We start from the raw sequence: 14,379 nt of genomic DNA on the forward strand, positions 1-14,379 counted from the left end.
TTTCCTCAAACTTAAGTATACTGGTAAAAATAACCAAAATCATGTGTCAAAAGGATATTATCAACTGAAAAATATCAGTTGACTCTATAAATTCCCTATTTGTCTTTGCTTTTTCTACAGGTATAAATACCTTTAAAGGCCAGTACTTTCACAGCCGAGAGTATAAACATCCAGACGTATTTAAGGACAAGAGGGTGCTTGTGGTTGGAATGGGAAATTCTGGCACAGACATTGCTGTGGAGGCCAGCCACCTGGCAAAAAAGGTGCCATTCTTGGTACTGCTTAATGAAGAGCTTTATCTTAACATGCATGTCTCAAGTAAATGTTGTTTGATACTATAAGTGTTAAAGATTAAAAATGCCAACACCCAAAACTTTTTCTTTTTCTGGTGGCACTGGAGACTGCATCCAGGGCCTTCATACTCAACTACATGCCCAGACCTTTCATTTCTCTTAATTTTTAAATTTTAACATAGAGTCTTACTAAATCTCTTAGTTGCCTATACTGGGCTCAAATTTGTGATCCTTCTATCTCAGTCTGCCAGAGTGCTGCACCACTGTACTCAGCTACAGTGTACTTAAAAAGTATTTTTATTGAGTGTTCATAAATTTTACAGTGAATTCCAGTTGTCATCTTTCCTCTAAACCCAACTTCTCTGACCGTATTTTTGTCATTTTTCCTGGCTATTCAACAAGAGCTAAAGACATCTCTTCCTTATTCAGTCCTATAGGTCAAAAGATCCTGGTCATTTTTCCTTGTCTTTCATTTGCCACTTCTTTCCTTATTTATTGCCAGGTCTCACACTCAGACTTTTGCATTGTCTTCTGAAGAATAATTACAGAAACCATAAATATTTTTTGAGATTACTGTTTGCTAAGCATTGCACTTAAGGTTTTTCACTGCATTATTTCAACTAGTCATCAAAACAAGCCACTGAAGTAGATACTATCAGTATCCCCAGCCACAGATGCAGAAACTAGGGTTGAGAGAGGTCAGGTCACCTGCCTAATGCCATACCACTAGAGAATGGTACAGCCAGTCCTCAAACGCTAGCATTTTTCACCCAAAGCCCATGCTCCTAATTCTTCCCTTTATCCTGGCACCTCTCCCTGCACTCCATCCTTGGCACTCTCAAGAATTCATGCAGAACACACCCATCAACAAGCAAATCCTCTGCATAGTCTGTTCCCATATGTACTCTCATATTGAAATGCTAATAACACCTCTTACCTACATGTGGCATTCATTAGCGGATGGACCTGTGATAACTTTTGTTTCAGGAGCTCTGTTCTCTTACTTCAGGATAATGCTGCCACATTGCTAAGTTCCTTGTAATCAATTAATGAGCCTATCGATCAATGAATCAATCATTAAGTCTTTTTTTTCTGAAAGGGTAACACAGGTCCATCCACTATGACTGCTACATGTGGGTACATATTATTTTTTTGTTGTTTCTCTAATCATTGTTGCTTCTCTAATCATTTGGAAATTTCTTCAATCAGAAAACACGCTTTGGAACCAGATACAATGGCTACTCAAGAGGTTAAAGCAGGAAGATCACAAGTTTAAAGCCAGCCTGGGCAATTTAGTGAGACCCTTTTGAGACATAAAATACAAAATAAAAAGGGAAGGGGATCTAGGTCAGTGTGAGGCCATGGTTCAATCCCTAGTACCAGAAAAAGAAAGGAGGAGGAGGAGGAGGAGGAGGAGGAGGAGGAAGAAGAGGAAGAAAACATGTTGTTTTGTCATATATCTTATTTCTGTATCAGAAAACAAAGTGTCCTTGACTTAGAACAAACTATCCTATCTGCTTCTGCACTGAGACACACAGAGGCCAGATCAACACACATAGCTCATGTCAGAACCACCGAAGCTCTTGTGACATGCCAGCTGTGTAAACCATTTCATGATGTTATAAGGTCAAACAAAAACACTAACACTGTGGCTGTGGCCTTCATGCCCCAGTTTGGTGGAAGAAAAAAATCAATCTATTAGGTCCATTGTTTTGTATCAGTAAAGTAACTACTGGTTAAATTTTTTTTTTTTTTTTTTGGTACTGGGGATTGAACTCGAGTCCTTGCACTTGGGAAGCATGTGGCAGAACCACTGAGCTAAATCCCTGGCCCTTTAACTAAATTTTTTGTTTTCAAACAGTTATACAGGACATTCCTTATTGTATTGATACCAAAACAACTATTAGCTTTAATGAACCCAGTCAGCTACTAATCTCAAGGAGCCATTTGTTAAAAAAAAAAAAAGAAAGAAAGAAAGAGCAAACACCCCAACTAATTGTATTAGTAAATTTTAATGCCAGTTAAACCAGTGGTTTGTGCTGAAATAACCTTCACAGAAAACTCCAAATTTCTGCTCCATCCTGTTCTTATTTGCTATAATTACAGTAGAGAGTTGTATTCACCTGTTCATTGTCTTCTCACATGAGACTTTAAGCTTCAGAGGGCTTGCCATAGTAACTCCAGGCTATCAAATAAGCACTCATTAATGTGTCCTAAGACATTTTAATGCTTTATATATTCACACTGTTATTCCAAAAGAATAACTTTTAAATAGTTGTTAAAAGAAATGAGACTATCTTGTCAAGGGTGTATTTTGAGGGTGCCTTTTAACTCCTGACTCTTCTCAAAGTTCTTTGATTACTTCCAGGTGTTCCTCAGCACCACTGGAGGATCGTGGGTGATCAGTCGAGTCTTTGACTCAGGGTACCCATGGGACATGGTGTTCATGACACGATTTCAAAATGCATTCAGAAATTTTCTCCCAACTCCAATTGTGACTTGGTTGATAGCAAAAAAGATGAACAGCTGGTTCAATCATGCAAATTATGGTTTAATACCAGAAAACAAGTAAGTAATGTATATACCAAAAACTATTAGGGCCAGGGATTTGGCTCAGTGCTGCCACCGTCTGCCTCGCGAGCGCAAGGTCCCAAATTCAATCCCCGGTACCAAAAAAAAAAAAAGTTTCTAGAAATTACTAGAGAGATGGAAGCTGAATCTTTCCAGTGCAATACAAACCATGCAATATTATGACAATATGCCTGGAGGTTTAATATTTTCCATACAAATTTACTGGTGATGATAATAGCTGTTCTTAAGTGCTTGGTAAATGAAATTATGTATTTAGCTCTTTAGAGTAAGTATTATTAGGTATAATCCCCCTTTCATTATGGGATAACTGAGACCTAGCCAAATTTAGTCACTTTCCTGAGCTCATTTAGTAGTGAGAAAGGAGCCAGGGATTTAGCTCAGTGGTTCTGGCGCCTGCCTTGCAGGCACAAGGTCACAAGTTCGATCCCTGGCACCAAAAAAAAAAAAAAACCAACAATTTAGTAGTGAGAAAGTGTGACCTCGGTGAGCTGCAGCAAACAAAAGCAAATGATTTGTCTATGATTTTGTTGACAAAAGCAACACACTTGCATTGTTTCATTGTCCTAGAAAAACTGAATCCTATAGTTGTCCTTCCATCTTTCTAGTGACAGTGCCTTCTTGCCCTGGTCAAGACAATCTTAAGTTTAGTCTGTCCCTTTAGTTACAACCTATGACTTACCCCATTATCAAGAACCAAATGTTTTACTTTTTATTTGCTAAGTCTCTACTGTGAAAATCCATTAGCAGGGAAGACTACAACACTGAGATCCTGTCTGTTCTCCCTCAAAATTTCACTCCGGACTCCCACATGGACCAATGGTCCACACCATCACCAGTGGCACGCAGCCTCCCCTTCATCACATGAACTTCTGCCTTCTTCTCGACACTTGCCTCTTTCTATTGTGTTCATTTTTTTTCTTATTTCTTATTTCTCTCCCACCTCCAGGCTTCTCAGGAGCTTTGACTCTTTCCATCATAGTTCTTTTTACTATAAATTTTATCTCGCCTTAATGGTGGATCACAGGACTAAAGAATTATAACGCTTCTCTCTTTCTGATGTAGTTAATCCTTTACCATTTCCAAAGATCCTACATATATCCTATCATATGCGTCATACGCTCTTTGATTCCACCTAATTTCATATGCTTGTCCATTCCAGTGGCCTAAAGATGGCAAGCTGTTAGTATCCTTATTTTATAGATGAATAGAAGAAAGCCCACAGGGACCATATGACTTGCTCAAGCTCTGTTAAATTGAAGCACACAACTGGAAAAGAAACCATTCTTACTACTTCCCACACCAGTTCAATTTCTTTTGAGCCACACTTATGCTTATTCAGCATAAGCCAAACACGACTCGGCTTATAGAAAACCAACTCACATAGTGCTAGTCTTATGATTCCAAGTACAGAGACAGAAAAAGATGAGTCTGTTCTTGTTCCTTTTGAACACATTCATATGTTCCTTAAATAATTGGCTTCTAAGAGGAAGGACTGGACAGAGCATCTAACAGCTCTCATCAGATATGGAAGTCCCTGCTTTTCCTTGTAGCCCTTCAGCCTCGAGCTATCTCTAGAACAACAGTGATAGCTAAACATCATCAAAACAAGCAGAAGCTAGAGAAAGTTCCTTCACTTCCAAACTCTAGTAAATGGTACATATTTTATAACCCTTGGACATTATGCGTCCTTCCCTTGGAGGCAACATCTCCCTAAACAGGCAGCTCTTTCTTGTCTAGCACGGTGAGTGCCTCAAAACGGAGAGAGGAAGAAAACAAAGATGGGGGCTAGCTACACTTTTCACCAGCAGATCTCTTTCCTGTCCTTGTCTTGGTCAGGACTCAGCTGAGAGAGCCTGTGCTAAATGATGAGCTCCCGGGCCGTATCATCACCGGAAAAGTGCTGATCAAGCCAAGCATAAAGGAAGTGAAGGCAAATTCTGTCATATTTAACAACACCCTAAAAGAAGAACCCATTGATATCATTGTTTTTGCCACTGGATACACCTTTGCATTCCCCTTCCTTGATGAATCGGTGGTGAAAGTTGAAGATGGCCAGGCATCATTGTACAAGTATATCTTTCCCGCTCATCTGCAAAAACCAACCCTGGCTGTTATTGGCCTCATCAAACCCCTGGGCTCCATGATACCCACAGGAGAAACACAAGCTCGATGGGTTGTTCAAGTCCTGAAAGGTAAGTACATGAGAAATAGCAGGGTGTAATTTTTTTTTTTTTGGTACCGGAGATCAAACTCGGGTCCTTGCCCTTGCGCAGCAGGCGGTGAAACCACTGAGCTAAATCCCCAGCCCCAGGGTATATGTTTCTGATTTGCCGTGTGACTTTGGATACTGGAAATTTCAAGACTATTATTCAGCTCTTATTTAAAACAAAAGTCTTTAAAAACAGGATCCATTCTATTGTTCTCTGAATCCACTGAATTAGATTTATTCTGTCATAATGACGTACTATCACCAGGAGAAATGATAAATCAGGGCTCGAAAATTATAAGCTGTGTCTGCCTATTATTTTGACTCAAATAGTTCATCTAAAATTTAAAAGTTCAGTCAACTGAGTGACAAAATTGAGTCAAACTAGTTGTGTGACTATGTCATATCAAATAACTAGTGGCATGACCAGACATTTATCTCTTCAGTTGATAGCCTTAATGCCAGAGGGATACCACCAGTTGGCTCAGGGTATAGAAAGGAAAAATGAGCAGAAGTAAAACATTTTATCCATCAGTAAACACCTCGACCTAAAGTTAAATCACATTTTCTGTTTGTTTTATAGGTGTTAGTATGTTACCACCGCCAAGTGTCATGATAAAAGAAGTCAATGAAAGGAACAAAAATAAGCACAGTGGGTGAGTGAATTCCTTGGGCATCCTTTTTGAGTCCTAACTGAAATTGTCAAACAATAGCAGAGAGATGAGAGTTACACTGTAGCAAAGGGAAGAAGCCTCTGAGACTTAAAAGAAAAAGAAGGACAGCCTTTACAGGAAAGAGGAAGAAAGGGCAAATTGAGAAGTTTCCATTTCCCTAGAATTGTCACTTCAGAAGATGGTTATCTGGCATTACACAGTGTTTAGAAGCCAGACCAAGCATAACTAACCCTCATCTACCAGGTACATTATTCCATACTTTATTCACAATTACCAGCCAAATAGCTCTGCGTACTAGAAGTGTCTGCTCATTCATTCCTTCAGCAGGTCTGTGTCAGTTCTACTGTTGTCATGCAGGCTGCTGCTCCAGAGCAGGTGTCAGCCTGCAGTGGTCTGTGGGCCAAATCCACTCACCGGGGTTTTGCTTTTCATTTCCATATAGTTGTAGGAAAAAAAGATTTTGCAACATGTGAATATTATATGAAATTCAAACTGCAGTGGCCATAAAATTTTGTTACAATGCTTGCATGCTCACTCTTCATATATCATCAATGGTTGCTGTTGTGTTACCACAGCAAAGTTGAGTAGTAGAGACAGAGGCTCTAGTATGGCCCTCCAAGCCCATGGCATGGCTTTTTGCAGAATAAATGTGTTGGCCTCTTATCCAGAGGAAGGCTTCTCCTTGTGCTCTGTGTTGTGGCTACCACTCAAGGATCAGAAACAAGGGAAGGGAAATGACCCACCAATCAACTAAACTATCTCAGATTTTATCTGTTCTACTGTTTGTCTGGGGTTTAATGCAAATTTTTACTTGAAAAGTAAAAGGGTTCTGTGACAGAAGAAAAAGTTTTTAAATCACTGCGTGTAATAAAAATGTCATCACTTCTTTCATTCCGATAGTATATCCCTAAACTTCAAGTATTGACCTATCCTTGTCAAAGTACTTAATTCCAAAACAAGAGAAGCATTTTAGGTGTCTCTTTTCAGCCTATGCTGTAGTTTAATCTCTGTTATGGAACTCTGGTATGATAGATAACTAAAGCTTCTTATCACATTGGTCAGTGAATGATTCCAGGGCCTGATAATAGGATTACCAAGAATTCTACCCTCAGGAATTCTGTGACTCTCCATATTATACAAGTACAATCATGACTGAGTTTTAATAGTGTGAGACTATAGTTATGCTATAGTTATAATTAATATACTATGGAGATAAAGGGGAGAAGACAGGATCCATTTCAAATTCTGCAGTGGCATTTATTTGTTAAGGACAAATGTTCAGAGATTATCTTTACTTGTTCTGGGATTATAATAATTTGATATTTTTGTGTCTCCCCCATCTTTTTATAAAGGTATGGCTTAGACTACTGCAAGCCTTTACAGTCAGATTATATCCCATACATAGATGAACTTCTGACCTCTATCAATGCAAAACCCAATCTGCTCTCTATGCTGCTAACTGACCCACGTCTGGTTTTGACCATCTTCTTTGGCCCATGCACGCCATACCAGTTTCGCTTGACTGGCACAGGAAAATGGGAAGGAGCCAGAGAGGCCATAATGACACAGTGGGACAGAACATTCAAGGCCACCAAAACCCGAACTGTACAAGAATCCCCATCTCTCTTTGAAAATTTGCTTAAACTTTTTAGCTTTCTGGTTTTGCTTGTGGCTGTTTTCCTGATTTTCTTATAAGTAAATGATCTCCTATATGCCTTTGCAAATGTACAGAGTATTTACAGTGTTCTGACTCGTCTGTTATAGCAACATTGCCTTCAAGTCATAAACCGTGTCCAGATAATAAATACCACCCCCTCCCCAGTTAATCCCAGAGAAATGTCTGGTATTCCTGAGCCTCTCTCAGCTCCATTATGTCTAATCCCAGAGGATGATAACTGTTTCTGCGCATTTGAAGGCACTGGTAGATTACACATATATTTTTGTAAGACAGGTGTTCTACATAGCACTCTGAGCATTCACACCTCTTTCTCATAAAAACTATTTTAAAGATTTCAACTAAAAACTCCTGCCTCACAAAAGACTGATTGTGTTAAAATGGCGCTGTTATAGTATTGGCTGACTAAAAGTAAGAAGGAAGAAAGAAACCTAGAAACTGATTGTTTCAAGTGATCTTTTGTTCTTTTTTCATGGGTTGGAGAAAAACAGAAGAGGATGAGGAGTATATGAATAAAGCCCATGACATGATGGTGGATCCAGTGAGGAGATAGTTTGAGAGTTTCCAAGAGAATGTACTTTCCTGGGATCACTCATTCCCCCAGAACATGCTCTATTTAATAAAAAAAAGCTTCAGCTTGCATACCAAAGATTCAAATCAAATCTACTCCACAGAAAACACCCAAACACCCATCTTCACCTGCCCTTAGCTCATAATAAATCTCATTTAAAATATCATCAAAAAGAGTAAAATACATACTTAAAAATAAACTTCTTGGGCCAGGAATGTAGCTCAGTGGCACCTCACCTGCCTGGCAAGTGCAAGGTCCTGAGTTTGATTCCCGGTACCAAAAAAATAAATAAAAATAAACTTCTTAAGTATTCATGGAGATAAAGAGTTTGTAAACTGAAAACTACAAAATTAAAATTAAAGAAGACAGAAATGAATGGAAAGACACTCCACTGTCATAGATTGGAAGATGATATTTTTTTAAATGTCCACACAACACAAAGCAGATTCAACACTGTCTTCATTAAAGTCCCAATGGTACTGCTTTAGTCAATTAGGCTACTATAAAAGAACACCAAAAGAACACCAAATGTTTGGTATCGATACCAAACATTTGGTATCGATACCAAATGTTTGGTATCGATACCAAACATTTACTCGAGTAAGATCCACAGGCTGGAAAGTCATGATCAAAGAAACTATAGATTCAATATCTGCTGAGAAGTCTCTAGTTAACACAAAGCCTTCTCATTATGTCTATGGCAGAAAAGTGAGATCTAGTCCTACAGAACTATAGGCTATACTGGGAAATGGATCTTTCTCCTCTTACAAGAAGAATTGTCAGCCCAGTTCCAAGCCATTAGCACAGGTGTTTGTGAGTTGCAATTCCTGTGGCAGGTCCATCTCCTATAGCTGTTCCTCCGTGCCACATCAGGGCAGAGGTTTTAGTCAGTGTGGTGTGAATGGCTCCCCAACAAAGTCTAAAGTCACAAGCTGCCCTGGCTATCAAAAACCCCTTCCTCAGAAAAGGGGCAAAGAGGAAAGAAGTGGGAGGGCTAGGGGAAAGGATAGAAGGGAATGGGATTAATATGAGAAAATGGAAAAATAGGAACAAAATCTTTGTAAATAGGGAGGACTGGAGGGGTTGAAGGGAGGGCTGGGCAAGGGTGAAAAATAAGAACCAAGAGAGACTATGTAAAGGTGCAAATTTCCAATGATGAATGTCATTATATTGTATACCTAAAATGTACCAATGATTAGAATGAATAGTCGATAATGCAAAATAGGAAGAAAAGGTCCAAAGGGGTAGGGGTAGTGGGAGGTACAGGGGAAAGGAAAGAAGGGAAAGGAAAAAATGATGAGAAATGGAAAAAATGGAAATAAAGTCTTTGTAAATAGGGAAGGGAGGGCTAGGAATGGGGAAAAAATAAGAACCAAGATGCATTATATAAAGGTATAATTCCCAATGAGAAATGTAATTGTGTTGTATACCTACAATGTACCAATAAAAGAATTTAATACAAAAAAAAAAAAGAAAACTCCTTCCTCAATGTGCTCTTTGCCTCATTAACATGGGAACACCTGTTTTTAGCTGTCCTGGAGGATCCAAATCAGATGAAAAAGTCAACTTGAGTAAGGACAAAAAATTAGCTCAGTTTAACAACTGGTTTACATGGTGTCACAATTGCAGGCATGGTGGGCATGCTGGACACATGCTTAGTTGGTTCAGGGACCATGCAGAGTGTCCTGTGTCTGCATGCACGTGTAAATGTATGCAGTTGGATACAACCGGGAATGTGCTACCTGCAGAAACTGGTCAACCATAAAATGTTATCATCTAAAGAGAAACCTTCAAGTGTGGAGCTTTCGGTTTTTTTTTTTTGTTTTTTTTTTGGTACCGGAGATCTAACTCGGGTCCTTGTGCTTGCGCAGCAGGTGGCGAAACCACTGAGCTAAATCCCCAGCCCAATAAGATTCTTACTTTTTTTTCATTTTCATTATTTTGGGGGTGGGGGTACTGGGGATCGAACTCAGGACCTTACTCTTGAGAGGCAGGTGGCAGATCCACTGAGCTAAATCCCCAGGCCTGGAGCTTTCTAATAGATGTCCTTCATAGCAGAAAAACATACCTCAGAACAAGTCACTCATGACTTACCTATAATGAGAAAATAAATCATTCTATCAGATCAGCCATTTGATTTTTGAGTGAGTTTGATGTGCTTCACAGAGACAAATGTTGCTGAAATGAATATCAGAGTGTGAGCGTACATTTTGTTTAGTAGGTTGAAACTCTTCATGTTGGAAGAACTTTTAGGGTACTGTTGAAATTATAAACAGTTTCTGGAATAACAAAGAAGAGACCTTGAACCTGTATCTTCAAAGCTGAAATCGGGTATCTTTCAATAAAATCTTACGCTTTAAAAAAAAGAGAGAGAGGAGAAGAAGAGTTGTTGGGCCAGGGATTTAGCTCAGTGGCTCCGCTGCCTGCCCCGCAGGCGCAAGGACCCAAGTTCAATTCCTGGTACCAAAAAAAAAGAAGAGTTGTCCACCCTCATGATCTCATGTAAACCATTCCAAAAGCCCCACCCCTAATAGTATGATAACCCATTGAGGCTTATCATTCCATCCTATGAATTTGGGAAAAGGGGCACAAACCTGTAGTCAATAGTCAACATTGTCTACAAAAACAGAAAAAACAAGCCTAGATTTCCTAAAAAATATATATAGGAGGAAAGTTTCTTGACATTAGTCTTGGCAATGATTTTTGGCTATGACACTGAAAGTATAGGTAACAACAGTAAAAATATGAAAGTAGGACTGCATCAAACTAAAAAGCCTGTATACACCAAAGGAAACAATGCTGAAAAGGCAACCTATGTGAAGGGAGAAAGTATTTAAAACCATATATCTGGTAAGAGGTTACTAGTAAAAATAACCTGTTTTAAACATGAGCAAAAAACTTGAATAGGCATTTGTCCGAAAAAATAAATACATGCATATAAATGGCCACCAGACAAAAGTGCTCATCATCATTAATCATGGGAAATGTATCAAAACTACAAGGATATATCACCTCATACCTTTTAGGGTAGCTATTACCAAAAACAAATGTATTGGCAAGAATATGGGGAAATTTACACTCTTATACATAGTTTGTAGGAATGTAAAATCATGCAATTATGGAAAACAGTATAAAAAGTCCTCAAAAAAATTAAAAATGGGCTGGGGATTTAGCTCAGTGGTGCTGTGCCTGTCTCACAAGTACAAGGTCCAAAGTTTGATCCCCAGTACCAAAAAAAATTAAAAATATAACTATCACATGATCCAACAACCCCACTTTTGAGTATATATCCAAAAGGACTAAAATAAGGGGTTTCACAGAAATATCTCTGCTCTTATGTCTATTATACCATTATTCACAATTGCTAAGATACAGAATCAACCTAAATGTTCATCAGTGTATGAATGGATAAAGAAAATGTGGAATAAATATATGAGAGTTAATCTTGATTTTTAATTCGATTGGCTTTAGGAACACCAAAAGATTAATAAAGCATACTTCTGGGTGTGTCTGGGTCGTGGGGGTGTGACCTTGGGGATTGTTCTGGTCCCTGACCCCTTCCTCTCAGGCTCTTTATTCCTCTTGCTTTCTGGATGCCATGAGCAGCTTTCCTCTACCATGCCCTTCACCACAATATTTTTGCCATACAGCCAGCTGACCATAGACTGAAACCTCTGAAACTGTGTGCCAAAATAAACCTTTTCTCTTTTAAGTTGTGTATGTCAAGTATTCTGGCCATCAATGGAAAGCTGATCAATACAGAAAATTAACACCAAAGAAGTCAGGTTGTTGCTGTGAACATGCTTAACATTGTGATTCAAAAGCCTTTGAACTGGCTTGCAGGAGGAGGTGGGAAATTTTTGAAAAAGTTGTACAGAGAAAGCCTAAAATACTATTTAGTAGATCTTAATGGGCAATACTGTTCCAAGTGTAGAAGATCAGAGTGGAGATAAGAAGGGGGTCAAGTAAAGACTCCCTTCAAGAAGTTTCAGTTGGGAGTGAGGAGTGTACTGGGAACTGAACCAGAGACCATTCATGTCATAACCAGGGAAAGAATTTGTGTATGGTTTATCCAGGCCCTAAAACTTTATGTGGGGCTAAGTGTAAAGGCAATGAATTAATTGATTTAGCAGGGGAAATTTCAGCCCAATGGTTAGGCTGTTGTATGGTACTGCTGGCTGCTTTTGGCCAGATTTATAGTGAGAATTAGGAGCAAACAGAACAGCGGAAAGATCTGAAAAACTTCCAGCCTGGAGAGAAAAAAAGTGTAAATTTGGGGCCAAAGAGGTTGTGCTTGCTGGAGAGACTAACACCATTAAAAAGAAACAAGGTACTTTGTATCTGAGCAAGACAAAAGATTTCTGAGGGCAACACAGGAATCAGAAAGACCAGACCCACTGCAGGCTCAAAGGGGTAAAAGTGTAAATGTCCTTTTGACGCCTTTGCACTGAGAAGTGAAATTTAAGGTTCCCTGCTAACTTGGAGCTGCCTAGGAAAGTGTTTCCATGCACTCATCCTTCCAGGCACTTAGCTTCAGCTATAGCCATAGCCCAGTCGGGCTCTGCTGCAGCCAGCTCAGATTTGGGGGTCATCTATGTGATACAAGTTTTGCAAGCATGCAGAATCCAAAAGTTATACAGTCACAAAGCCTTACATCCAGGTTTCAAAGGAAGGCCTCAAATGCAAGGCAAATGTGTAACACAATTACAGTCCCTGCCAGGAGCCCCAAAGAGGGCAATCCATGAAGCTATGGGGCTGAAACCAATGCTGCAATGGACACCCACAAAGTTGGAGATAACAGGAATGTGAAACATCTGTCAAGGAAAACTGCAGGCAGTATACTGAGCCAGGTGAAGAGAGAGGCCATTGCCAAGTATGTTAGCGCATGTCTGTAATCTCAGCACTCAGGAGGCTGAGGCAGGAGGATTGCTGTGAATTTGAGGAGAGCCTGGGCTACACAGAGAGTTCAAGGCCAACCTAAACTAAGAAGATGAGAGAGAGAGAGAGAGGAAGAAAGAGACCCCATGTGGGGTGGAACTGGTAAGGCCACAGAGGTGGGGCTAGAACTCACATCTCACTACCACGTGCCCCAGATGCTGGACACAGAGCTACAAGATTTAATGCTTGTTCTTGCTTTGGTCCAATTTGTTTCTGCTCCCTATTCTTCCCTTTTAAAATGAGAATGTTTATCTTGGCCCATTGGATCTTAGTAGTATGTGACTTATTTCTGAATTATACAGAAGTTTACAGTGGAAAGTGTGCCTTGAGTATCAGAGGAATTTCCCTTGGACTTTGAACAATGCTGCAACTGTGGAGGCTCCGAGGAGTGTATTACTGTGGTTTTGGTTGTAGATAGGGTAATTGTATTAGGCAGAGGTAGGAATAAAGACTGCTGGTTCAGAAACTGTTCAGAAAATGTCCCTAAACACAAAACCTAAGAAGGTCTGCTATGTCAGCTTCTAAGCATTCAGTGGAGAAAATAAGAATGATGGCTACTTAACACTATTGTACTACTGCTGCTTCCATAATCATTCTTTTTGTGCCCTGGGTGAATATCTAAGAGTAATTTTGTTTTCTCCAACTCAGTTTACTAGCTCCCTCTGCTGACCCAATCTGAAGGATGATACTGGTTTTGGGGTTGGTTTTTTTTTCCTTAAATTCTTTCATTGGTACATTTTAGTTATACATTTACATTTACATTGGGAACTTGTACCTGTACATGATGTATCTTGGTTCTTATTTTTTCCCTATCCCCTGCCCTCCCTTCACCCCCTCCACCTCTCCCTATTTACAAAGATTTTGTTTCCATTTTTTCCTTTTCTCATAATTCTTCCTTTCCCCTACACCTCCCACTTTCCCTTCCCCTGTGGATCTTTTCTTCCTATTTCACATTATCAATTATTCATGTTAATCATTTTAATCCCTATTTATACTTTCAGTTTCTCACACCAGAGAAACTATTTGGTATTTACACATGTGTGTCATATTTATTTCACTCAAGAGTAAGGCCATAATATGCATCCATTTAGCTATAAATGTCTCCAGTTTCTCATTCGATACTGTTTGAATTCCTTGCAAATCTGGAACTTTAAAATCATACTTTTGGAGAAGACAGCAGACATGGAAAAATTTGCTCACCTAAATTACTTTCTCCTTTCCAACAGCTCCTATGATTATTCAAGTTTGTTTCTGGAAGTAAAGGGCCTACCTCGCTGTGGCAGCTGTAATGTGACATCCTGTAAGGGCAATAATGACAACAGCACTGCTTAACTTGTGTTTCTCTCACAACTGGGACTTTGATCAGACTTTTAGGAGGGTGGAGTTAAAAGGCAGGAGTTGTTTCCTTCCAATCAAAAAACTGTATTCTA

At 39.4% G+C, this 14,379-nt stretch overlaps 1 protein-coding gene across 3 annotated transcripts in view; it reads left to right on the top strand.

Moving 5' to 3' along the window:
* Fmo1 (flavin containing dimethylaniline monoxygenase 1) overlaps positions 1-8,354 on the top strand; it is a 28,061-nt gene extending 19,707 nt beyond the window's left edge. For 2 of the 3 annotated variants that reach the window (XM_013075333.3, XM_087194318.1), the window contains 5 exons: positions 121-275; positions 2,662-2,861; positions 4,722-5,077; positions 5,675-5,747; positions 7,118-8,354. In XM_013075333.3, the coding sequence (XP_012930787.1) occupies positions 121-275; positions 2,662-2,861; positions 4,722-5,077; positions 5,675-5,747; positions 7,118-7,460 (1,127 nt within the window). In that variant the 3' untranslated portion in view covers positions 7,461-8,354. The remainder of the gene's footprint in view (positions 1-120; positions 276-2,661; positions 2,862-4,721; positions 5,078-5,674; positions 5,748-7,117) is intronic. The other variant, XM_004853450.4, reaches the window with a different exon arrangement.
* Positions 8,355-14,379: the final 6,025 nt, after the last annotated feature.

The sequence above is a fragment of the Heterocephalus glaber genome, unplaced genomic scaffold (genome assembly GCF_053883595.1).
Source record: "Heterocephalus glaber isolate CG9 unplaced genomic scaffold, H.glaber_assembly_v1.0 deba00001600, whole genome shotgun sequence".
NCBI lineage: Eukaryota > Metazoa > Chordata > Mammalia > Rodentia > Bathyergidae > Heterocephalus > Heterocephalus glaber.